The sequence below is a fragment of the Delphinapterus leucas genome, chromosome 15 (genome assembly GCF_059928025.1).
Source record: "Delphinapterus leucas isolate spDelLeu-1000000601 "Yukka" chromosome 15, BTC_Dleu_Yukka2, whole genome shotgun sequence".
In the NCBI taxonomy this organism is placed as follows: Eukaryota; Metazoa; Chordata; class Mammalia; order Artiodactyla; family Monodontidae; genus Delphinapterus; species Delphinapterus leucas.
This window is the reverse complement of record NC_143143.1, coordinates 27,566,771-27,593,251: the sequence shown is the minus strand read 5'-3', so window position 1 is coordinate 27,593,251 and position 26,481 is coordinate 27,566,771. Positions and strand designations below refer to the sequence as shown.

Sequence of the window (26,481 nt, the reverse complement as noted above, 5' to 3'; positions counted from 1 at the left end):
CAGAACAAGTCAGCAAACATCTACAAGAACATGTTATATAATTCTAGTGAGTCTCATAATATTCTATTTTCAAAGGAAAAAAAAAAAAAAACACTGGACAGAAAAGCAGTAAATGTGGAATCTGAGGGTTCTCCCTGCTGGCCATACTCCCTAGACTTCAAGGAGAGCCATTCTGAGCAGCCCCTTCTCCATCCTCACACGTTCACTCTGGGATTGTTCTAGATAGGTAGGTTACCAGACAAGTGAGTCCTGGAGGGGAGGAATTAATGTACCCAGGCTTCCTGCAGAGTGCCTTGGCTTCTAAAGACATTAGAAATCATAGCAGGCAGGACTCAAGAGTCTTGGTTTACAAGGTAACGTTACCCAAAAACAAACACCCATAGCAACTAGAGTGTTTTCTGCAATGGTCTTTGGGTCATCTCTGTCCACTAAGCAGAGACCAAGACACAGACAAGAGCGGTCTTGGGTGCCTGCTCTGCCTCCCAGATGGGCAGGAGCGGTTTCCACTTTCTTATACTTGCTCACTGGGCTTTATCTTTGCCTGGGAGAGAAGGATATCAAAGGAAAGGGGAATAAATAAAGGAAGCGAGTTCTAAAAAGGACCTGTTATGTTCCCGTTCCTACTATCTCACTTTTCTTCAGGGGAACCATCCTGTTCTTCTGACCACTTGGCTGCAGGGGAGCTGACCCCACACCCCGGCTTCATAGGGCTATGTGAGCTGGATGGGTGCTGGTCTGTAACTCTGATTGGACCACTAAGAATAAGGCACTTTCAGGGGCTTCCCTGGTGGCGCAGTGGTTAAGAATCCGCCTGCCAATGCAGGAGACACGGGTTCGAGCCCTGGTCCGGGAAGATCCCACATGCCACGCACGGAACAACTAAGCCCGTGGGCCACAGCTACTGAGCCTACACTCTAGAGCCCGCGAGCCACTACTACTGAGCCCGTGTGCCACAACTACTGAAGCCCGCGTGCCTGGAGCCCATGCTCCGCAACAAGAGAAGCCACCACAATGAGAAGCCTGCACACCGCAATGAAGAGTAGCCCCCACTTGCCACAACTAGAGAAAGCCCGTGCACAGCAACAAAGACCCAATGCAGCCAAAAATTAATTAATTATTTTTTTTTTAAAAAAGAATAAGGCACTTTATTTCTGTTGTGGTTTCAGTAAGAAGGACATAAACCTAAAGCTCCCAGGAGCCACTACCTGGAAAGAGCCTGCATGAGAATAAATTCAACCCAGAGGAAAGCAAGGCTGAGCGAGGAAGAGACCAAGCCCTGGCAGCAACCTCTGAGCCCCTGGATCCGGCCATACCCAAAGCCCAAATCTGCCCTTGGACTTTACAGTCCCATAGGGTAACACAAACTTTAAAAAAAAATTAATCTAGTTCAAGTTAGATTGTCATTTGAAACTGAAAAAGCACTAACAAATACAGGAGAAATAAAAGCACAAGAAGAAGGGAAACGAAAGGAGAAGATTACGTTTATGGATATGGGATCTGAAAGTAGTTCAAGTTTGCCCCCTGGAAATGAAGAAAGGTGACACATAGGAAACTGTTCCATTTTTCATAGTAAGCTCAGACCATAAGAACTGTAGCTCTGCCTAATTACTGTGATTAATCTTGCCAAATTCTAAAAATAAAATGAGCGTGTATTTTCTGATGTTTGATGATACTGCAACCGTCGTGAAGAGAAAGAATGAGCCGTTACTGAATAGAGTCGTCTTTTAAGACAAATGATTTTTTTCTGGCTGTGGGGAGAAGACAAGGTCACAATGACGACCCCAGTCTTACCGGGCATGGCATGGACGAGGTCCCCGCACAGAACAAAGAACTTGGGCTTGGGGCTCAGCTTGCTGATAGCCTGGACGGCCTGCTCAGTCAGACGGATCTCCTGCTTCCACTCGTCGCCACCGCTGTCACAGTCCCCAGTGGACCAGGCCTTCATCAGTCCGAACTGTGGGTCTGCACCTTGGATGAAGTAGAACGGGCCTTTCCATTCCCTTTCCTTTTCTTTAATTAAAAAAAAAAAAAAAAAAAAAAAAAGAATGAATGAAAGGAAGGAAGGAAGAAATATTATAAAATCTGTCAGGGAAAGCACCCAGGTTACCCTGCGAGTGGATACAATATTTTTCTTAAATTAAGTAGGTCATTTTCATAAGCTGCTGTTCAAACACACCATTTTCCTGTCATCAGCCAGAGGATTTTGATTTATACTAATTATGCCTGGACCTGGTGATTCCCAAAGGCCAGGGAAAAACCACATGGGCCGTTAACAGCTATGTAACCAAGCTGTCTGTTTAAAAGCCAGATGGCCAAAATGGAGCACAGAGGCACCACGGCACGCTATATAGAGGATATTAATGTTCAATAGTTTTTTAATTAGAATTAAAAATACCCCAAATTGAAAGCTGCCAGAAGTATTATGTTTAAACGACGAGGTGAAGTGCTTTCAAATCGTTTACGCCAGGCTTAATGGCACAATTTGCACTGTTTCAGGGGATGTGACAGAAAAACTTGGAGCTCAGAAGCTCCGGCTATCTGGTGGGAAAGGCGGGGCCAGAAATGAAATCTTAATATGGAAAAAAAAAATGATGCTAACATTTCCAAGGCAGCATGATGTGGGCACAGGTGAGATGTGAGGCTGCAGGGCAGGGCTGGGGGGACGAGATTCTTTAATTCTTTATGTCCCTGGAAAGCACTTAGGTCACCTGAAGGTAAACTATCAGGCTGCTCTTCCTATTGGTTCTGCCAAAGCTTCAAGGGCCACGGGTCTCCACCCTGATCTGCCCAAAAAACTGCCACCAGTGTCTGCATTTACAGAGCTGGAATGCCCATCAGTGGGTGCGTGGGTTTCAAACTTTGCTTTGGCCACAGAATCCTTTCTTCAAACAAAACCACAAGTGGCTGACCAGTGTTGAAAACACGTAGCCTCCTCTGCCTGAGTGGGTTCTGGGGACAGAGCAGTCTGAACACACCCACTCATCAGCCCAGATTTTATCCTCAGCCCAGAGGGGTGACGTGACTTGCCTCATGGACACCGACCATCAGCTGCAGGGACAAAACTACCCCACAACCTTGAGACTGTTTTCTTCTCTTTAACAAATGAACGTATTTTGCAGGTGAGCTGAATAAATGGCATTTCCTTTGGAAGTCATGAAGATACTAGAATTTCCCAAAAGCTCCTTGAAGTCATTTCACATCTTTGTGTTCACTTCACTCATTTATTCAGTATTTACCGAAAGTCTGCTGTTTGCCGGGCCCTGTGCGAGGTGCTGACGACACACAAGTGGACCAAGACAGGTGAGGTCTTGGCTCTCGGGGGCTTAGTTCTCACAGAGGGAGAGAGGGCAAACAAGGAAATTCGCAGAGAATAGAGCCGAGGGTGCTAAGGGCTCTGCGAGGATTACGGCGAAAGCAATGGTTAATTTAAATTGGATGCACAGGGAAGGCCTCTCTGAGGTGGGGTCATTTAAGCTGAGATCTAGATGTAGCACAAAAGCTTTTAAAATTCCACGACCACCCTCCCACCCACCATGCCTAGCCTACTATCATCTCAGAATGGATCTCAGGCTTTAGGCCTCCTTTCCTTAATTCCTCTTCCAGAACTTAAGAAGACAAGCACGTAAACAAACAAAATTACCTATCCGTACTTTCCAGAACAAATTATGTATGTGTGTTAACCTGCCAGTTATTGAACTACAGCTTAAAATGCTAGCTGTTCAGTCAAATCACAACCTACCTAAACTCACCCTGAACAAGGACTGCAATGGAACCCTGTTGTGTGCATCTCAGTGCCAAGGACAGCGATCCAGCACTGCAACGGATCTGACTCATACTCATTGAGCCCTTACTACATGTGGCAGAAAGACTCCAAAACGCACCCCCCAAGACCCCTGAGTCCTGATACTCACATCCTGTGTGATCCCCTCCCCTCGAGTGTGGGCTGGACTGCTTCTAATAAGCAGAATACAGTTATGGGATGTGCCTTCAGAGACTGGCTAGACCAAGATACGGAAACAACCTAAATGTTCCTCAGTGCATGAATGGATAAAGAAAAAGTGGTATATACATACAACAGATTTAAAAAAAGGACATCCTGCCATTTGGGACAAAATGGATGAACCTGGAGACGCTAAGTTACCTGCAATAAGCCAGTCGCAGAAAGACAAATACTGCCTGATCCTCAGCTTGTATGCAGAATCCAAACAGTCAAACTCATAGAAGCAGACAGTAGAACGATGGTTTCCAGGGACTGGGGGGTAGGTAGGGGAAATGGGGAGGGGAGGATCAAAGTTTCAATTATGCAAGATAAGTGCTGGAGATCTACTATACAGGATGGTGCCTATAGCTAACAATACTGTATTGGACACTTAAAATTTGCTAAGAAGGTAGATCTTAAGTGTTCCTATCACACACACACACACACACACACACACACACAAACAACAACAACAACAATAAAGGGGGCGGGAAGAAACTTTAGGAGGAGATGGATGTTTATGATAGATGTTGATGGTAGTGATGGTTTCACAGGTCTGTACTTATCCCCAAACTCACTGAGTTGTACACATTATATATGTACAGCATTTCATGTCATCATATCTCAATACAGTGGTTTTGAAAAAAGAGAGAGAGAAGGCTAAAAAAAAGACCCTGACTTTCACCTTGCTCACTCTCCCTCACTCTCTCCCGGAGCCCTTCTCCTTGAGGGAACAGGCTGTCATGATGAGTAGCCTCCTGCAAAGGCCAACATGGCAAGGAACTGAGGGAGAGCTCTGGCCAACAGCCTGTGAAGGACAGAGCCCCCCGCCCCCCCATGCAACAACCTGAAAGAAACCAAATCCTGCCAACAAGGATGGGAGTAAACTTGGAAGAGGATTCGCCCTAGGTGAGCTTTTGGATGAGACCACACCCCAGGTGACACCTTGACGGAACCCTCATGAGACCCTGCAGCAGAAGGACCCAGCTAGGTTGCACCCAGATTCCTGATGGCACTGGGAGATAGATAATGCACATTAGTTTTCTCAAGCTGCCAAGTTTCTGGGTAATTTGTTACACAGATCCCACTTAAAGATAAAGGGCCAGGAAGGAGTCAGCAAAACTTCTTCAAGAGCTCAAGGTTGGTGTCATGAAAAAAACTGAGATTCTGATTTGAGTTTTAAAGTTAATTGTTGGCACTGTTCATTTATTTTACTTTAATAATAACCATTTTGCACTGATGAATGCTTTTAGCTATGTTCCTGTTTCTGAGGCAGTTTGCAAAGCTGTTTAAACTGGATAAATTAATCAGGGAGATGACTGTCACCCCAAAGTTGGGGCACAAATCAATCTGCTACAACAACCGGAATTTAGAAAGTTTTCTACAGTGAACCTTTTAACAGTTATAGTTGCCTATCACAAATAGTCACAGTCTCGAAAAGTCATCTTTGGAGGTATTAAATCTTTCATCTTTACTGGTTTACTAAGTAAAATCCTAGAAAGAATCTCAATTTTATGACGACAAGGCACAAAATAAACAGATTTGACCTAAAATGAAAGACAGCTCCATGTCACTGTTCCATCTACCTCATCTATCTAATAAAGGCAACCTGCTGACTCGGGGTTCTGCGTTCTCAAAAGCACCTGGAGCCTCTTAAAGTTCCTGCTACAGAAGTTTGTGGTGTTTGGCCTCATCTTAATTTTAATCAAGGCTGAATTTAAGATATTTGAGGCTTGTAAGACTTAGTACTAGATGGAGGGATCTTTTGTAAACATATACCTCCCCTACCCCTCAGAAGGGCAGACTTTTATATTAGGAAAGCGAATTCTTAAAAAAATTTGCATTAAATTATTTCACCGAAGTCCAGAACTACCCCAAGGACAAGGCATAGGTATTAGCTGACTGACACCTACAAGGGCCTGAGAATGCTTACGTGATGCCTCCCTTCCGGGGCAGAGCAAGTGTCTGGCGCCAGCTTCTCTCTTTAGACTCAGGAAAGCACTGTTCTGGCAGCTTTAACTGTGGAAGTCTAGATATGGTAAGGACCATCCCTAAAGCAACCTGATACACAATCAGGGCATTTAAAAACCACTTAAGGGTCTGGTGGTTTATTGCTTGTTGTTTTGTTTTGTTTTTAATTTTCCTAGTCAAAGAGCCTAAAGGTGAGACAGCCTGGTAAATGACTGACAACCCAAATTAAGGAGCAGAAGTACCTGGAAATGGAGGCTGAGGGAGAAGGTGAGGATGACGAGAGAGCAGCATTATGCAGGCCGTACTTGGGCACAGGGGGCTGGGCTGGGCCTCCACATCAGTCCTCAAGGTGTGGCAACGGACCAGCAACATCACCATCACCTGCGAGCTTAGGAAGCCCGCCCCAGACCTACTGAGTCAGAATCTGCACTTTAACAAATTCCCAGGTGATTTTATGCAAATCCAAGTGTGAGACGTACTGGCATGCAACTAATCAAGGACCTGTTTAAATGTGTTTTATATCAAACAGATGTAAAGTGATTGTTTCCCTAAATTGAAACAATGTCTGGGAGGGGTTCTGCTGTTGTTAGTGGCTGTGTTTTTTGTTTCATTTTGTTTTTGTTTTGCATATTTTCCTATTCATTCTGACATCCTGCCTATGTCCAGCTCAGATATTTGGTCCTAAACATTTCTTGGTCTTATCCATTACTGTCTAATCAACTCCCTTTAAATCACCTTTCAAAATCAATTCAATTTTCTTGGTAAGAATTCCAAGATTCCAGGTAAGAGCTTACGCAGGGAATTCAATGCTAATTAGTGAGCTCTAGCACTTTAGATTTTCACATGACATCATGACGTACAGCGAAAGCACCTGCTAGCAACTGTGTGTGTGCAGCATACACAAGTGTGTGTTTTCAAAAGCACAACAGAGAGGCAATTTTCTTTTGTCCAAATTTGATACAATGCAGTCAGGGACTCTAATTGACAACTATGGTAAGACCAAGGTCAAATTTTTGAGATAAACCAAGTATTTTGAATGAATGGATTAAAGAATAAAGTGAGTTGATTAAATTAAGATCTCATTTCTGACCCTGATGGTGCTAAAACCAGACTGTAATCTTTTGAAACATTTGACACAAACCTCTGGATAATGCCTATATGGTTCTTAGTGTTAAGACACAATAATGCATATATTCATTTAACTAAAACACTTCAATCTGCTATGAATAAGAATGTCTACAGTGAATATAATTTTTTCAATGTTAATTTTTTAAACAAATTCAAAGAGATGGTGTATTAGCCATCTACTGCTATGTGACAAATCACCACGAATGCAGCACCTTGAAACAAGACACATGATTTATCTCACAGTTTCTGTTGGTCAGGAATCTGGGCACAGCTAAGCTGGATCTTCTGCTCAACATCTCTCAAAAGCTGCAATCAAAGTGTTGGCTGGGGCTGGAGTCTCATCTGAAGACTCAGGTCAGGCAGGATGTGCTTCCCCGCTCACTTAGGTGGCTGTGGACTGAGGGACTGAGGGCACCTGTTCCTTCCTGGCTGTCAACCAGAGGCCACCTGTTCCTTGACACGTGGGCCTCACCAACATGGCAGCTCATAACGTGGAAACTTGTTCATCAGAGGCGGCAAGAAAGAGGGTGTGCTAGGAAACGGAAGTTACAATCTTATGTAACATGATTAATAGAAGTGACTGCCCATCACTTTTACCAGGTTCAATTCATTACAATGAAGTCGCTAGGCCAGCCCACGCTCAAAAGCAGGGGCTCATGCAGAGAGGCAGGTCCTGTCTGCCACAGATGATAATATTAAGTAACATAATTAACTAATCTCAGGTAACCACAAGTTTAACGTGACCCTCCTGTACTGAGCTGAGTGAGCTCATTTGTTGCAGCCCATCCTATGAAGGCTGAAGGCTCACCTTATACAAGCCCACCTTTTCCCCCTAAAGAACTGGAAATTGTGCCGGAGGGATTCTCAGGGTTACTTTACCCAACACTCTCATTTAACCAAGGAGGGAATACTGAGGCCTGGCTAGGGATCTTAGTCATGGCTCAAGTTCAAGGTTACAGTTTATGAGCAGCAGCCTCTATTATTCAGCATCTCAGTGCTGCCGGGCTGGCCTGCAGAGGAAAGAGCCATGAAGAAGATAGAATGTTCTCTAGGCTGCCTGCAAGTTGCCCACCTCCATAAAGACATTTTTTGTCTCCAAAAAGTTTCCTTTAAATGGCACATCTTGATGAGTACGAAGACAGTACACAAAGATAATGCTGACAAGGCTCAGAGCCTTTCCCCAGGAAGTTGTGATGCTCACAGACCCTGCCAACAGCAAAGGGCCCAGGACATCTATTTTCTGTGGGATGCTAACTGGTGATCTCCTCAAGACATTACAAACTTTAGGTCTCTCGATGCGATCTGATTAGCAGGTGTATTCTGTTTGGCACACACAGTGTTTATAAAATTTTGAATTTGTTGCCAACAATTTAAATGCATGAGTTTCATATATACAACTGGCTTTCTGGATTCTCATGGAAAATCTGGCCACACCAGGCCCAAATGGAGTGTGCCAACGATTGGCTGGGACTGAGCAGTAACTGCCCCTTTACTGGCATGAATGCTCTGGAATTCACTGCGGTCCACACCTGGCCCCATTCACCACCTGGCCCCTGAAGACATCTGGGATGAGAAGCCCTTATCCACGGTAACCCTTCCATTTTGCTTAGAGGTACAGAGGAGGAGACTCACAAGGTCAAGGGTAAATAACTTGATCAAGACTAACAAGGCGTGAGGGGCAGAACCAGGCCAATTACACCACAGAGCCCTGACTTCAGGGCAGGTGATCACACAAGTGAAATTAAAGAAAAGACTCATCCGGCTAGGAGTGCCAAGGTCTGCTCAAATGACAAGCTGGAAGAAAACAAGCCCCAAGCTACCAAAATAAATTGCCATAATTTAGTATGTTACCATAGCCTGAATCAAATTTTAAGATTAATTGAAAAATACTTTTTAAAGAAAAAACGGGCCTTAGAAAGAAATCTGACTCATCCGTCATATACAGAGTAACAAGATTTGGCCACTTCCAATTTTCAGCTAATGGATAGAGACTGTCATAGAAACAATCTTTCAAAATCGAGGGATAAAAAGGACATTGGATTTTGGGTGGTATTAAATCATGGTCAGGAAAGGCCTGTGAGTCTCCTTTAAGCATTACTGAGTACAAAGCAACTGTATACAGAAAAGAATCTTAAAAACCTTTTAAAATTCACATGATTCTTTACCATTAAGCCTTCCTATGAGATTCTGTTTATGTGCCAATATCTTGCCTGAAAAACAGACATTCAAATTGCAATTGTTCTTTACAGTTTGCACCTTTAATATCACGAACTAAATGTTTTCTTGAATTTGTCTCCGACAATATATTTCCTCTCACTCATTTTTATCATGCCTTTTGGGCACATTTGTCAATTGTTAATGAAAGTTGACTTTTTAATATACACCAAGAATTAGAAATCACGTTGATCCTTTCATTCTTACCAGTTAATCAATAACTAACTATAATGAACGCACCCCCCCACACACAAAAGCAAATGAATCACTACTTCCATCACCCAACTAGGAAAAGGCCTACGGGAGTGAGCCATGTCACTAATTAATACCTAATATTCTAATAATTTATATTTTCATGATGTGCTAATAAACCTGCCACTTTATAGGCAACCCCAAATAATTCAAGGTGGAATACAATGACAAACAGCTTTCTTAATTTACTTTTTATAAATAAGAGTCTCATTTTCTAAATCTAGTTTGACTTTCGGAAGACAGAATTAAAATTACAAGATAGTGGTTAAGAAGTGTGAGAGCTACAACACATCACTACATTGTAAGAATATTTAAGAATTCAATGTTCTGACTCCTGTTAACGAATCTGACTCAAAATAATACATAAATTGGGACTATAGAGGCCACATTTCTCCACTGGACTATAAAGTTAGAGAATTAACTCAGCATTAACTGAGAGCGTCACTGTCTTGGGTCAGGCGTCCACCATCCCCACCTGGAGCTACCAAGACAGCTCCATGCAGGACTCCCTGCTCGGATCCATCTCAGTCAATCACTGCCATCGTGACTCTATAAAATGCTTACCCTGGTCATCAAACTCCCTCGCTGAAGGGCCACTACCTTCTAATCTCCATAAGGAAAGGCCCACATTTGCTTTCCCTTTCCAGTATTCTGTCAGCATGTTATCATTTGGTCCCTGGCAGGTGGGAGGCATTCAGTAAACATCTGGTGAAGGGATAAATGAAGATGTCAGTGGATCCTCGCTCATTCTGGCACCTGGTGCTAAAACACAGCCCGAAATTTTTCCATCTGTACCGATTACTGTTCCCACTAGACCAGTGGCTCTAAACCGGGGATGATTTTGATCCCCAGGGCACATCTGATGTCTGGAGACATTTCTGGATATCACACTGGGAGGGGGATGGTGCTTCTGGCATCCAGTGGACAAAAGCTGGGATGGTGCTAAACATCCCACATTACACAGGGCAGCCCCACAAGAGAATCCAGCCCATGTCAACAGCGAGACTGAAGAACCCTGCACAAGACATACCACAGGATCCCACCACGTGGACCCTTCTCTGCTCCTCAAACACGCCCCATGCTTTCCCGCCCCTTCCTCCAGGGGGTGCTCTCCATTGTAACAGCTCCTCCTGCTGAGGTGCTGTCTATCCTTCCGGGCCCAGCTCACATGCCACTTCCCCCGCCCCGGCAAGCGGATGCAGCTCTGCCTCTTCCCCTCATTCAGAAAGTTTGCTCTGAGGACGGGTGTCATGTTAGTCACCAGACATTCAACTGGTGGGCAAGGCCACAGGTCCCATTCCTTACGACCTTACAAGGACTTCCCTGGTGGCGCAGTGGTTAAGAATCCGCCTGCCAATGCAGCGAACCAAGGGTTCGATCCCTGGTGCTGCGGAGCAACTAAGCCCGTGCGCCACAACTACTGAGCCTGCGCTCTAGAGCCCACGAGCCACAACTACTGAGCCCACATGCCACAGCTACTGAAGCCCGCGCACCTAGAGCCCGTGCTCCGCAACAAGAGAAGCCACCTCAACGAGAAGCCCGCACACCGCAACGAAGAGCAGCCCCCACTCGCCGCAACTAGAGAAAGCCTGCGCGCAGCAACGAAGACCCAATGCAGCCAAATAATAAATAAAAATAAATTAATTAATTTAAAAGAAAAGACCTTCAGAATGGTGGTGAGACAGAAAACGAACAGGTCAACAACTAAGCTCATTACACACTGTGCTCCTTGGTACCGCAGAAGTAATCAGGGTGATCACGGACGGAGCAACTGGTGGGTGGGAGAGCTCTGTGGTAGATGGAGGAGTGAGGCAACACAGGAGATGAGATCTGAGGACGAGACAAAGCCAGGCGGGGGGCTGGGGAGATGCACCCCAGACAGAGGGCACAGCAAGGACCAGACTCTGAGACCAGGGGTAATATGAATATTGGGGGTAAAACAGATCATACCCGGACATGTGGACTTGGGGAAGGGCTTCAAGCCCCTGTACCACTTTGGGCCTCCATCTCCCAAAGCCCTAACCTTGTCCCAGGACAGCCCAGACTCTGAGGCTTGAGTGCCAGGATGAAATCCCATTTCCACCCTTTACCAACTCTGTGACATGATGCAAGTTCCTTAACCTCTCAAGGCCTCAGTTTCCTTATCTGTAAAGTAAGAATAACTCACCTACCTCAAAAGGGTTGTTGTGAAGAATTAACTGAGTTAATACATGTGAAGCATTTGGACTTGGCACATAGTAAGCAGTCAAGTGTGCGCTTCTATTACCATGACTGTTATCCACGGTAACTCCTACCCGTCTTAGCAGACAGCGTTCTCAAAATCTTACCCATTTCTTTGTTTCCCATAGCACATAGTGGGGCTCAGAAAATATCTGATGGTATATATGTGTATATGTATGTATGTATGTATGTATGTATGTATGTATGTATGTGTGTGTGTGTGTGTGTGTGTGTGTGTGTGTGTGTACGCTTTGGTCTTAACATCTTTTCCTTTATATACTGTGGATATTGCTTTGGTTATAAAATGGCAAAGACGGGCTGCTTTACAGCTGCCCAGAAGCTTTCTAGCTAAAGAGCAAACGCCAACGAAATGCAATTTTTGCAGTTTCTCACAGCAGCGATCTGCACAGTGAATCATAATCTAAATGTCTTCAGCAATGCCCCTCATCTTCTCTGGGGACTAATCTTATTTCAGTGGTTAAAAAACAAAAACACACAACAGTAGCAAAACAATCTTCACCGCTTTGGGACTCTTTCTGGCTTAACAATCCAAATGTCCCAAAGGTAGACTGCCAGAACTTAATGCAGCGGCTAACGGTGTCTTTCACTGCTGGTTGCCTAGGGCTGGGGGGATGGGGGTGGGTCGGGGGTGACAACTGAGGGGTGTGGGGTTTCTTTCTGGGGTGGTGAACATGTTCCAAAATTTGTGGCAATGGTGGTACAGCTCTGTGAATAGACTAAAAGCCACCGAATCGTTCACTTTGAAAGGGTGAATTGAGCGGTATGTGAAGCTGTTTAAAAAAGTAGTGTCCTTCAGGGACCCTCCGCCCCCAAAATAATTCAGTGCGACAGCAAAATACTCAGAGTCTCCAAATTACGTTTCCTAAGTACCAAAGTGAATTTACCCAACCTCTTTTCTCGGCCCACACGCATCCAAAAGGTAGCTTTTTGAGATACGCAAAAGCTTCTGAGTCATAGCTTGGCTGCCACGCTTGCTGTCTGGGGATGAGGGGCCTGCCAGCATCTTTATCTGCAACCCCTCAGAGAAGTAAGAAGGCAGATGCGCCAGGACTACTTGGCCAGGCGGCTTTCAGCATTCCTGGCTTCGGCCAGCGCTGTTCTGGACAACGTCTAAGCGGGGAAAAAGACATTTTCCATACCTCTCTCACTTTTCAAAAGCAGAACTCCATGGAGGGTCTGCATGTTTTGGGTGGAGGTTTGCTATGACTTTTGCGCCATTCCCCGTGTTTCACTGCCAAGAGAGCCTGCGGCTGCTGGCCCAGGGGGTGGTGCTTCGGGAAGAACTGGAAGGTGCTCGCTCTGGACAGAGGCAGCCCTGCAGGCACAGGCTGAGCAAACGGAGGCCCTGGATGGGAGGAGAAGGCCACCCTTACTTGGGGCAGATGCAGCTCCGAGAGGGGGCAAGGAGAGGAGGGACCCGCCTGGGAACAAGCACCGGCCCCAGCGGGTGCCTCTGAGTAAGGCACCAACTGCCCAGTGGTGAGTGGTTTGCAAGGGTCCTGTTGATTGGCTCAATACCTTGGTTTCTGTTGGTTTTGTCCAGAGAAAACATGATGTGTGTAAGCTGTGGGTTAGGTGGATACACACACATGATCCCGTGGGCATTGTACTCATTTTCATTCATTTATTCACACAATGAAAGGCCACTGAAGGTCCACTACTACCAGGCACCGTCCTAGGCCTGGGCTTCCTGCTCCACCCCCAAGGAATTTATCACCTACAGGCAGGAAAGGACATCAAAGTCAGAGGAGTAAAGACACAACTCTAAGTTGTAACAAGTATCATAAAAGAAAAGAACGGGTGAAGGCGAATGGCAGTGGACCTAACTTAGAATAGGAGAAGCAGCACAGGCCTGAAGAATGAGGAAGAGAGGGAAGAGGAGGGGGACAGAGAAAAGCCACGGCAAGGGCTGACAGACCCAGTTTTTGTTTCAAAGACATGACTCTGGATGCTGTCCAGGGAAGAGACTGGAGGGACAAGAGGGACTCAGAGGCTGCTGGGACTGTCCGGGTGAGAGGCAGGGTAGGTGGGGTGGCCGGGCTCACGGTGGTGGGAGCCAAGAAGCAGAGAAGTAGATGAAGCCCAGGTGTGCCCTGGGGGTGCGTGGATGGGACTGTGGGCGGCCGGGACACGGAGAGGAGGGCGAAGCAGAGGTCAGGAGCGACTCCCAGGCTACTGGTCGGACAGAGCTAGGGGAGACTGGGAAGGGGCAGACTGGGGGGAAGACGAGGTGCTCCGTTCTGCTCCAGTGTATTCTGGGGGCGGGGCCAGAGGGCAGGAAGCCTGAAGAGCTGTGTCCTCCTCTGGATCCTCCCACTTACTAGTTTGGAGCCTGAAATCACCGAAGTGCCCCCACATAGATGAAATCAATGCACTCGTCATCCTGGCTGCTCCTTAAGACAGATCTGGCCAATACTCGGCCTCCTTCTTACAAATGAGGACCTGTGCCATTAGCTTGACAAAGATTTTTCTTCTTTTCCTTTAAACAAGGCTATGTGGGGGAGTCTGGACATTCTTTCGCTCAACAAATATTTCCTGGGTGTCTGACTCCACATTCTCTTGGTCCTGAGAGTGGCTGGCAGCAGTTCTGGGCCTTCTGGAGTCTCCAGGTACCCTGGCCCCGTGTTACTGCCCCTTGCTCGTTGGAGGGTTTGACAAAGTTAAAAATCACACACTGCACAAATATAAAAAGTTGTCAGTTAGTCCTCTCTGTGAAGAAGATGCTCTCTTAACAGACGTCCACTAGACCAATGTGAAGGAGTCATCAACACTCTCCATGCCTCCACGAAGGCTCTGACCATGGCCCAGGGCAAGCTGATGGCCTTCCCATGCTCTACGCACCTCTGCCCCGCCCCTCATGGAGTGTCTGTCAGGAGGTGCCCCCAAATCTGTTCATGCTAGCACTTAGTTTTAAATCACCTAATTTAATCAAACATGTAAGCCAGAGAAATACAAATGTAAAAAGGGTTGTTTCTAATAAAGCAACGATGGATGCTTTGGGAAGACTCAATAAAAGCAAGCTGGTAAAAATAAAATACTATTGAATTAGGTGTCGGTGAGGCAAGTGTGGAAGATCTGATGAAAAAATATAAAGCTAGAAGAATCCTTCGCTCAGACTGCTCTCTAGGTGATTTTTAACTGACTGCTCCACTGCAAAAAAACCCAAACTGGAAAAGATTCGTTATGGGTGTTGTTTATGCAAGAAAGGCTCCCGGGCAGGCCCATCTGTAAACCCATGCTCCAAGACATGACCTTGGCCTTGATCAGTAACTGAATTTACATTTATAGTTTACATTAAAATGAAATGTCAAAAATGTGTAATTTTTTTAACGATTCCCCTCTTTAGCTAATTTTTTCTATTCATTGACAAACTACCAGGCTTCTATTGTAGTTAAAAAAAAAAAAAAGGAAAACTTCTAATAAGACGCTTACTCCACATCATACGTAAAAATTTATTCAATATGGACCCAGACCTAAATGTAACAGCTCCAACTATAACACTCTTAAAAGAAAACACAGGAGTAAATATTCACAATTTGGGTTTAGGTAAAGATTTCTTAGATATGGCATCGAAAGTACAAGTAATAAAAGAAAAAGTTGATAACTGGGACTTCATCAGAATTAAAAACTTGGGTCCTGCAAATGATATCATCAAGAAAGTGAAAAGACAAGCCACAGAATGGGAGAAAATATTTTCAAATCATATATTTGACAAGGGACTTGTAACTAGAACATATAAAGAACTCTTACAACTCAATAATAAAAACAGAAATAACTCAGGCAAAGGATCTAAACAGACATTTCTTCAAAGATTACAAATAGCCAGTAAGCACATGAAAAGGTGTTCAACATCATTAGGCATTAGGAAAATGCAAATCAAAACCACAATGAGGACTTCCCTGGTGGTGCAGTGGTTAAGAATCTGCCTGCCAATGCAGGGGACAGGGGTTTGATCCCTTGGTCTGGGAAGACCCCACATGCCGTGGAGCAACTAAGCCCGTGCATGCACCACAACTACTGAGCCTGAACTCTAGAGCCCGCGAGCCACAACTTTTGAGCCCGCGAGCCACAACTACTGAGCCTGCGAGCCACAACTACTAAGCCCGTGCGCCTAGAGCCCGTGCTCCGCAACAAGAGAAGCCACTGCAGTGAGAAGCCCACGAACCACAACGAAGAGTAGCCCCCACTCACCGCAACTAGAGAAAGCCTGCGTGCAGCAATAAAGACCCAACGCAGCCAAAAATAAAATAAATTAAATAAATTTATTTTTAAAAAAAACCACAGTGAGATTCCACTTCACACGCATTTGCTTGGTTATAATCAAAAAGACAGACAATATCAAGTGTGAATGAGCATATGGAGAAATTTGAACCTGTATGCACTGCTGCTGGGAATGTAAATGGTGCAGCTGCTTTGGAAAACAGTTTGGTGGTTCCTTAAAATGTTAAACACAGTTACTTATACGACCCAGCAATTCCAATCCTAGGTATCTACCCAAGAGAAATGAAACATATGTCCATACAAAAAGACCTCTAGGGCTTCCCTGGTGGCGCAGTGGTTGAGAGTCCACCTGCCGATACAGGGGACACAGGTTCGTGCCCTGGTCTGGGAAGATCCCACATGCCGTGGAGCGGCTGGGCCCGTAAGCCATGGCCGCTGAGCCTGCGCTCCACAACGGGAGAGGCCACAACAGTGAGAGGCCCGTGTACCGCAAAAAAAAAAGGACCTATAATGTGGATGTTCATAACAGCTTTATTCATGATAGCCAGTGTCCCAATGGGGGAATGTCCGTCAATGTCCAAAAAATATCGAAATGTTCACCAACAGGTAAACGGATAACAAAATGTGGTAATCCATACACTGGAATACTGTTCAGTAACAAGGAACAAAGTGCTGATACACACTGCAACATGGCTGAATCTTAAAAAGATTATGTTAAGGGAAAGAAGCCAGTCACAAAAAACCACAGATTATATGATTCCATTTATATGAAACGTCCAGAAAAGGCAAAGCAGGGAGGTAAATTAGTAGTTGACTGTGCTGGGATTGGAAACATAAAGAGACTGAAAATGGACACAAAGTATCCTTTTTTGGGGAGACTGAGAGGTTCTAAAATTCTGATGTTGTACCACTCTGTAAATTTATTAAAAACCAGTGAAACTTGAAATGAGTGAATCCACATACTGCGGAGCAACTAAGCCCGTGCGCCACAACTACTGAGCGTGCGCTCTAGAGCCCGCAAGCCACAACTACTGAAGCCCATGCGCCTACGGCCCATGCTCCGCAACAAGAGAAGCCACCACAATGAGAAGCCCGCGCACGGCAACAAAGAGTAGCCCCCACTCACTGCAACTAGAGGAAGCCTGTGCGCAGCAACGAAGACCCAATGCAGCCAAAAATAAATTAATTAATGAATTTAAAAAATTAATTAAAAGCATTCATTTCATTTCCTTCATTGATAAGTTTGAATTTTTTACGCCACAATATTTTCAACCCCCTTCAGACTTGAACAAACATTTCCAGGCCTACTGTTTCTAGAGAGGTTCTTAGGTGAGACCTGGAAGGGATGAAGTACATTATTCTTTAGAGATTTCACTTATTCTCTGCGAGAGGGTTTCCAGAAGGGACCAAGAAACATTCAGAATCAGTGAATAGAGTTGGCTCCTCTGAAACAGCTGTGGAGGTTTAAAATGTCCAAGGAAATCATCATTTTAGGTAAACCACTGAAGATCCCTGTTCTCTAAGGGGGGAAATATTCCAGTGGTAAAATGAACTGGAAAAACTGATTAGGACCTGAAAACAATTAAAGATAGGTAATTCTGAAACATATTTTATCTTGATATTTCTCCCTTTGAGAATTTCTTCAAAACAGATGTTGTAAACTTTTCAGAAAGACAATTATTTGTTAGGAGAAAGTAGTCTTAATTAGGATACATGTCAAGGAAATATAATTATTAATTTGCCTAATTAAAATGAATATTTGAACATGCCTGAGGATTGTGAGCCTTCTCAGGTGAGACACGTACAACTTACTTTCTATAAACATCTGTTGACAGAGCCTAGCAGGTTGTGTTAACAGGAAATGGATGACTGAAGCCAGGCCTCACATACAACACTCCCGGAAGAAGTGCGTGGGAATACTGTTACTCAAAAACTATCAGGGGGAAATGGTGTTAAAGTGCTTGCCATGGACTGTTTGTGTCCCCCCAAAATTCTTACATTGAAATCTAACCCCAAATGTGATGATATTTGCAGATGGGGACTTTGGAGGTGATTAAAGCCTGAGGGCTTAGTACTGGGATTACTGCCCTTATGAAAGAGACCCTAGAGCACTCACTCCCGCTTTCCTCCATGGGAGGACACAGCAAGAAGACAGCCATCTACTATAATGATGGTTACATGTTATCATACAGTACATGTACATTGTACATAAAATGTACAACTCTAAGAGTGCACTGTAAGGTAAACTGTGGACTTTGGGTGATTAAGTTGTGTCACTGTATGTTCAGCTGTAACAAACATACCACTCTGGCGGGGGATGCTGACGATGGGCAGGCTGTGCACGTGTGTGCACAGGGCATGTATGAGAACTCTCTGTACCTTCCGCTCAATTTTGCTATGAACCTAACACTGCTCTAAAAAATAAAGTCTTAAAAAAAAGAGAGAAAAAAAAAAAAAGACAGCCATCTATGAACCAGGAAGAGGGTTCGCACCAGACACTGAATCTGCAGGTTCCTTGACCTTGGACTTCCAGCCTCCAGAGTGTGAGCAATATATTTCTGTTGTTTTAAGCCATCCAGCCTATGGTGTTCTGTTAGAGCAGCCTGAGCTGGGTAAGACAGCACTCTTTCATTTACTTGACAAGCTTCACTTGAGAAACAAACTGTTTAATTCTGGAGGGGGCTTCCAGGAGGGAGTGTGAAGGTTATCAGGGTTGTGATTTGAGGCACAGTTGCTTGAGTTCACCAAAACCTCTTTGAGAGGCAATGTGTATTTTGGCAAGAGACAGAAAATGCCAGTTCCTTTCCTTTCTCTTCCAAACCTGCCCTTGGGGCAGCTCTACCAGCTTACTACCTGCCCACAGAGCCTGAACTGGCAATGGACCCTCCAAGAGGATCGCTCAAAGTCACCAGCAACACTAATAGGGAACTAGGACCCAGGTAAGTCAGTGACAGCAGTAGAGGCAGCTCAGGGGTAGACTAGGTGCTCAACTTCTAGTGAAGGGTTCTGAGCCTGACCCTCCAAGGCCGGGCCTCTAGAAGCCCTGAGCTGTATGATGCATACTGGGCATGCCCACTGGGGCTCTCAACCCACAGAGGAGACCAAGTGCAGGCCCCACTTCTAGAAGTCCTGGATCACTTTCCCTCCTCCTATCTCCACCCCCTCCGCACCCCACTCTTTTCCAGGTGAGCACCTCTCTTGCTCTCTGGTCCCACGGCAGCCCTGGGGCAGCTCAGTGGGCTAGGAAGCTTCACACCTCAGCGCCCCCATCACCTCCACCAGAAGCCCCCCACCACCACCACACACCCCTCCAGCTGCTGGAAGTCAACAAATTCAAAGTGAACAATGTGTGCCTTGGAAATGCTGCTTCAAGACGAGTCGCTGAGCTCCAGCTTCCAATCAGATTGCACCCCAAGTTCCTCGCAAGCAGAGACTCTTCTGTTGTTACTGCTGCAGCCAGACCATTCTTTCCAAAATGGAAATCAGATCATGTGTCCTTGTGTCCTCACAAGTGCAGCTTAAAAACAAAACCTCCCCAATGACCCCTTCCCCATGCTCCAGTCTCATCCTGCACCACCCAGCTCCAGGCTCAGGGGCTTCTTTCTCCCCTCACCCTTCCCTTTGCTGTCCCACCATGTCAGACTTTCACACTTGCTCCACCTGTGGTCTACAACGGTCCTCCCCCTCCCTTCAGAGCCCAGGAACCTCCTACTCATCCTTCAGCAATCAGATGACACACCCCTTCCCCAGGGGAGCCCTCCCTGCAGGGCCTTATTAAGATGCCCCTCACTTCCTGACAAGTGAATTTCCTCACTTCCCTGACACTTGCCACAGCTGGGATTTATGACGGTTTGTGTGATTGGCAGGTTAATGGTAGGCTCTCCAAGTAGCTACATGCCAGAGGTGAGGAATCATATCTGGTTTTCACCCATCACTGCACTCTGGGATCTAGCACAATGCCTGGGACAAGGGAGGTGCTTAGTACATTTGATGAGTGGGCAAATGGATGAACCAATAGACAAATGGATGGACAGACAGATGAAAAGATGGACAAATGATGGACAGACTGGTGGATGGACTGTCTGGTAGATAGTGGATAGACAGAAAAACAGTTAGATAGAAGGAGGGAGAGATGGTCAAGAAGAAATTTGTTCCCAGGGCCAACCCCTCTTCTGAGCCCTCAATGCCAGCTTTTCCTATCTCCTCAGATATTGCTCTCCAACAATTATCCTGCCTTTTGCATTTTTCAACCCCAGATCCATCTCAGACCAATCATGTGACCTTGGGCAAGTTGCCTAGCCTTCCTGAGATTGATTTTCTCCCACTGTAAAAAGAGGGTAACCCTAATAGCTAGCTCAACAGGACTACTTTGAAGATTACATGAGATAATCCACATACAGCACAGAGTATAGTGCCTGGCACACCGTAAACACCTGATAAACGTTAGATGCTCCTGCTGTTCTTATCACCATTAGTACTACCGCAAACCCTTCAGCCCTCCTTCAGCATTGCACCTCCTTCAAACTGCTACTACCCTATGTCTACCCTGGATCACCAAACGGCTCCAAACAGAATCCTGCCTTCGCTGACTGCACATCCTCAATCTCCACCATTCCTCAAAAGCCATGCACCAGGCTTCCTCCTACAACTGTACTGAAACTGTCCTGAAGGTGACATAACAAACCTGCCATCCTCTGCTCAGCTAACACTCACCTACATGTCTGCAGCATCTGAGCCTGTGGACCACCCTGCCTTAAGCCCTCCTCCCCAACTTTGGTACCTTTGGTACCAAGGCTGGCTCCTGGATTTATCTTCCCAAATTTCTGGTTGTTTCCTGCTCTGAGACCTTCAGTGTGTCTTTTCCTTCTTCTGACCCCCTAAACGATGGCACATCCTAAGGTTACACACACACACACCCCGTCCACTATTCCACACCTTGCCCCTCAGGAATGCCACCGACTCCTACAGCGATATCATCTACTTGCCTCTCTGTGGATGGCACCCACACCTCCATCCCCAGCTGTGCGCCGCACCCTGCAAGTTGCCTCAGATTTCCTGACTGCACCTCAAAGCCACCACTTCCCAAATTAATCCCATCAAACCTGGCCCTACTCCTTACTCCCTGATTTCAATTAACAGTCTCACCACCACCCAGGACCAATGCTTAAAATCCCGATTCCCAGGCTTCCCTGGTGGTGCAGTGGTTAAGAATCTGCCTGCCAATGCAGGGCACACGGGTTCGAGCCCTGGTCCAGGAAGATCCCACATGCCGCGGAGCAACTAAGCCCGTGTGCCACAGCTACTGAACCTGCGCTCTAGAGCCCGTGAGCCACAACTACTGAAGCCCACGTGCCTAGAGCCCGTGCTCTGCAACAAGAGAAGCCACCGCAATGAGAAGCCCACGCACGGCAACAAAGAGTAGTCCCTGCTCGCCGCAACTGGAGAAAGCCCACGCACAGCAACGAAGACCCAACACAGCCAAAAATAAATAAAATAAATTAATTAAGAAAAAAAAAGCTTAAAAAAAATCCCGATTCCCACTGCAGTGGCCTACAGAGCCCACCAGTTGCCGAGAATTATTTTTTGTGCCACAGCTCTGTGCTTAGATTATGAGCCCTTGCCTTCCCCTTGACTTTTTTTACTCATCACAAGATACTACAGAGTGCAATAGGAACACAGTAAATACTTCCTGAACTGAAAAGAGACAGTGCAGAGTCACAAGGAACTCTCATACCCTGCTAGTGGAAGCATAAGTTGGTGCAAACATTCTGGAAGGCGATTTGACAAGATCTAGCAAAGCTGGAAAAGATCATACCCTACAACTCAGAATTTCGCTCCTCTGGGCACATGCCCTGGAGAGATGTTTCCCTGTATCCACAAGGCGGCTTGTACCAGAATGTTCATAACAGCACCGTTACCAAGACTGAAAAACAGAAATAACTGAATGTCCATCATATCAGGATCCTAGCAGGAAATAGCTGGCATACTCAAATCAGGGTAATTAAAGGAGCGTTCAGTAGTCCAACACAGAAAAGCAGAACTACATCTGAAAGGAGGGAGAAAGTGGTTACCCAAATCTGAAAAGAGAGTTCCAGCAGAAAGCCTACCTTGAAAGAAGCAGTGAATTTCAGGTAAGGAATACAGTCAGATTGAGGCAACCCCACAGGGACTAAACCAGGGGAATAAACACCCTGACAATTGTTTTCCCCACCCTCTAATCTCCAGTCAGGACGCCCCACCGGCTGAACCCAACAGCAGGCCAGAGGGCAAGGAGCCCCCGGATGAAGCCCAAAGATGTCAACCTCCTGGGGCGTGGCGGAGCAGGGAGAGAGTGGATATGGAGAGGCAAGAAGATCCTCAGCATATCCAGCAACAGAATGTATCAATATATGCTGATACAATGGCTACTGCCCAGCAGGAAAATGAGCAGACTAGAGCTACTTAGACCAATATGGATAAATCCCCAAAACCTCACATTGGTTTGAAACTGAGTGGGACCCTGTGGGGCCCGCCAGGGCACAAAAGCCCTTCCACGTCTCCCATTTCTTGTTTGCAGATAAAGGCTTTAGTATCCTAGACCTTCCCTGAGTTCCAAGGGCAGATTCAAGGAGTTACTAATTAGGGAAGTGAGGAAATGCAGAAACAAAGGAAAAGCAGTCAAGAAACAATAGTTCAGCGATAAAAGAGTCTCAGTTCCTAGCTGGACAGATACATGTAAAAGAATGAAGTTAGATCACTCCCTAACACCACACAAAATAAACTCAAAATGGATTAAAGACCTAAATGGAAGGCCAGACACTATCAAACTCTTAGAGGAAAACATAGGCAGAACACTTTATGACATAAATCACAGCAATATCCTTTTTGATCCACCTCCTAGAGAAATGGAAATTAAAACAAAAATAAACAAATGGGACCTAATGAAACTTAAAAGCTTTGCACAGCAAAGGAACCCATAAACAAGACAAAAATACAGCCCTCAGAATGGGAGAAAATATTTGCAAATGAAGCAACCGACAAAGGATTAATCTCCAAAATTTACAAGCGGCTCATGCAGCTCAATATCAAAAAAACAAACAACCCAATCCAAAAATGGGCAGAAGGCCTAAATAGACACTTCTCCAAAGAAGATATACAGATTGCCAACAAACACATGAAAGGATGCTTAACATCACTAATCGTTAGAGAAATGCAAATCAAAACTGCAGTGAGGTATCACCTCACACTGGTCAAAACGGCCATCGCCAAAAAATCTACAAATGATAAATGCTGGAGAGGGTGTGGAGAAAAGGGAACCCACATGCACTGTTGGTGGGAATGTAAATTGATACAGCCACTATGGAGAATACTATGGAGGTTCCTTAAAAAACTAAAAATAGAACTACCATACGACCCAGCAATCCCACTACTGGGCATATACCCTGAGAAAACCATAATTCAAAAAGAGTCATGTACCACCATGTTCATTGCAGCTCTATTTACAATAGCCAGGACATGGAAGCAACCTAAGCGTCCATCAACAGATGAATGGATAAAGAAGATGTGGCACATATATACAATGGAATATTACTCAGCCATAAAAAGAAACGAAACTGAGTTATTTGTAGTGAGGTTGATGGACCGAGAGATTGTCATACAGAGTGATGTAAGTCAGAAAGAGAAAAACAAATACCGTATGCTAACACATATATATATGGAATCTTAAAAAAAAAAATTGGTTCTGAAGAACCTAGGGGCAGGACAGGAATAAAGATGCAGACGTAGAGAATGGATGTGAGGACGTGGGGAGGGGGAAGGGTAAGCTGGGACGAAGTGAGAGAGTGGCATGGACATACATACACTACCAAATGTAAAATAGATAGCTAGTGGGAAGCAGCCGCATAGCACAGGGAGATCAGCTCGGTGCTTTGTGACCACCTAGAGGGGTGGGATAGGGAGGGTGGGAGGGAGATGCAAGAGGGAGGAGATATGGGGATATATGTATATGTATAGCTGACTCACTTTGTTATAAAGCAGAAACTAACACACCACTGTAAAGCAATTATACTCCAATAAAGATGTTTTTTTAAAAAAAAGAGTCTTAATTCTTTAGTCTTATAGTTCCCTCAAGAGATGTGCCTAACAATCTGATACAGTCTTCAAGTTCTGCAGGCCCCCACCCAGGTGAGGGATGGTAAGTACCTGCTGAGACCCCAGACTGGTCAGAACCAGAAGGCTGATGCTTGAGATTCCTGGACCACCATCCTGTTACCTCACCAGCAACCAATCAGAAGAAAGTCATTCACCCTGCAGCTGTCACCCCAAATGTTGCCTTTTAAAACTCTTCCCTGCTTCTCCATTGGGGATTTCCCTGGCGGTCCAGTGGTTAGGACCCTGTGCTTTCACTGTCAGGGCCCGGGTTCAATCCCCGGTTTGGGAACTAAGATCCCACGGGCCACGTAGCGTGGCAAAAACAAAAACAAAAACAAACACAAACCTCTTCCCTGAAAACTACAGGGAGAGCTCGGGTCTTCTGAGTACGAGTTACCTGTTCTCCTAGCTTGGCCCCGCAATAAACCTTTCTCTGCTCCAAACTCTGATATTTTGTTTGTTTGGCCTCACTATGCATGGGGCGCACAAGCTTGGGTTTGAAAACAGCTTGAAAAAGGCATATTAAAATATTTAGAGAATGGTCACCACAACAGACTGTATTTTCTAAAATCCACCTCAGCTAGATTTCTGGCCTTACATGCTCTTCCAGAACCTTGCCACCCCCCACCAACAGCTGCAAAGAAAGAAAAGAATAAGGCTTTTGGACAGGAGTTACAGGAGAAACCCACTTTAGTAAGGGTAGCCAGGGAAAATCTGTCTGAGAAAGTGACTGAACTTTAAATAAAGTGTGAAGGTTGAGAAAGTGCTATTAGCTAGGCGAGCAAAGAGCAAGCACAAAAGCCCTACGGAAATAAAGGACTTGGACTTTTAAAATTGGAGTTAAGAAAACCAGTGAAGCAGGAGAACTGGGCAAGGGGAAGAATGGTGAGCATGAAGCAAGAAAGGTGAGTACAAGTCAGATCACGCAGCGTGTCTGGGGTGACTGCCCCTGGGTGACAAAAACTGGAATTTGACCACGCAGCAAAAGACGCAGGGAGGACCAATAAAACGGGCAGCAATGGTCCCTTTTATAGCTCTAGGGCTAACATTCACTTAGCACCTAGCCTATCAGGCACTTGGATACAGAAATCCTTTTAATCTGCTAACCCTCCCCTATGCGGTAAGTATTAACAAACCCATTTTCACAGCGAGGCAGATTATCTAAATCCAAAATCCAAGCACTTAAACCCACACAGCTCTTCTGCCTCCCCTCTCCAGTTCTGATGGGCACTGCTAACATTTTGGTGGATGACTCCTATTATAGAAGGTAACCATGATTATGGAGTATAACTACATCGTGGTGAATGACCATAATAAAAATAACCGCATCTCACGTGCACCCAGCGCTTATCCTGTGCCACACACAACCTCGCTGCGATTACTCCCCTTTTACAGATGAGGAAACTGAGACCAATACTCGCTGAGCAACGTGTCCAAGGCAGGGCTTTGAAACCAAGTCCAACTGCAGAGCCCACGCTATTAACTATGCTTTGCTGCCTCACTCTATCTTCTCTCAGGGAACCTTGGTCAAGGCCAGCGAGGCTCCACGACCGTACCCCTTGCCCAGACACTCTTCTTTCAAAAGCGCCCCTGGAAGCCCCAAGTGCGGGCGGTGCGGCCTCTATTGCGGTCCCCAGCCCCCGGGTGCAGCCCCCGGGTGCAGCCCCCGCTGGGGTCCGGCTGGAGGCGCACATCCCGACCGAACGTTCCCGCCGAAGGTTCCGCAGCCCTGAAACCATCCCCTTCCCAGGCGAAGGGCAGGCAGTACCTGAGGAAAACGCGTCCAGGGTCCTGCCCCGAGCTCTGCGGAAAACACCTCCCGCCTCCGCAGCCGACATGGCAAGTTTTCCGCCTCGAAGGAGTCCACTGCGTAGGAGGGAGCGGCGCGACTCCTTACCGCCCAACTGCCGCTTGGTGCCTGCCCGGCTGGGGGCTGCGCCCTCTGCTCGGGGCCGGGCGGGGCCGGCGGGCGCGCGGGGCTCGGTCGCTCGGGGCGCCACTAGTGCTGCCTGAACGGGGCGGAAGTGTGAGGGGCCCCTCTGGGATCGACTGGGGCTCCTGGCGAGGGAGCCAACTTGCCTGGCGCCTGCGTGAGCAGAGTGAGTGCCTTTGGACTCAAGGTTTGGGGGGGCAGCCATTCCCTAAAAGTGGGGTCTTCAGGTTTAACAAATAAGAATACAGAACGCCTAGTTAAATTGGAATTTCAGATAAGCAATAAATGATAAGTATGTGCTATGCAATTTGGGAGATGCTTGTGCTAAATTTTTTGTGGTTTATCTGAAATAATTTAAGTGGGGACCTGTATTTTATCTGGGAATCGTACCTTACGATCCAAAGGACCCGGC

At 46.0% G+C, this 26,481-nt stretch overlaps 1 protein-coding gene across 2 annotated transcripts in view; it reads right to left on the bottom strand.

Annotated features, from left to right (window-relative positions):
• CPPED1 (calcineurin like phosphoesterase domain containing 1) overlaps positions 1 to 26,086 on the bottom strand; it is a 114,047-nt gene extending 87,961 nt beyond the window's left edge. The window contains exons 1-2 of one of the 2 annotated variants that reach the window (XM_022552198.3): positions 25,905 to 26,086; positions 1,792 to 2,010 (exon numbers count right to left, since the gene is read on the bottom strand). In XM_022552198.3, coding sequence (XP_022407906.1) covers positions 1,792 to 2,010; positions 25,905 to 25,974 — 289 coding nt within the window. In that variant the 5' untranslated portion in view covers positions 25,975 to 26,086. The remainder of the gene's footprint in view (positions 1 to 1,791; positions 2,011 to 25,904) is intronic. The other variant, XM_022552197.3, reaches the window with a different exon arrangement.
• Positions 26,087 to 26,481: the final 395 nt, after the last annotated feature.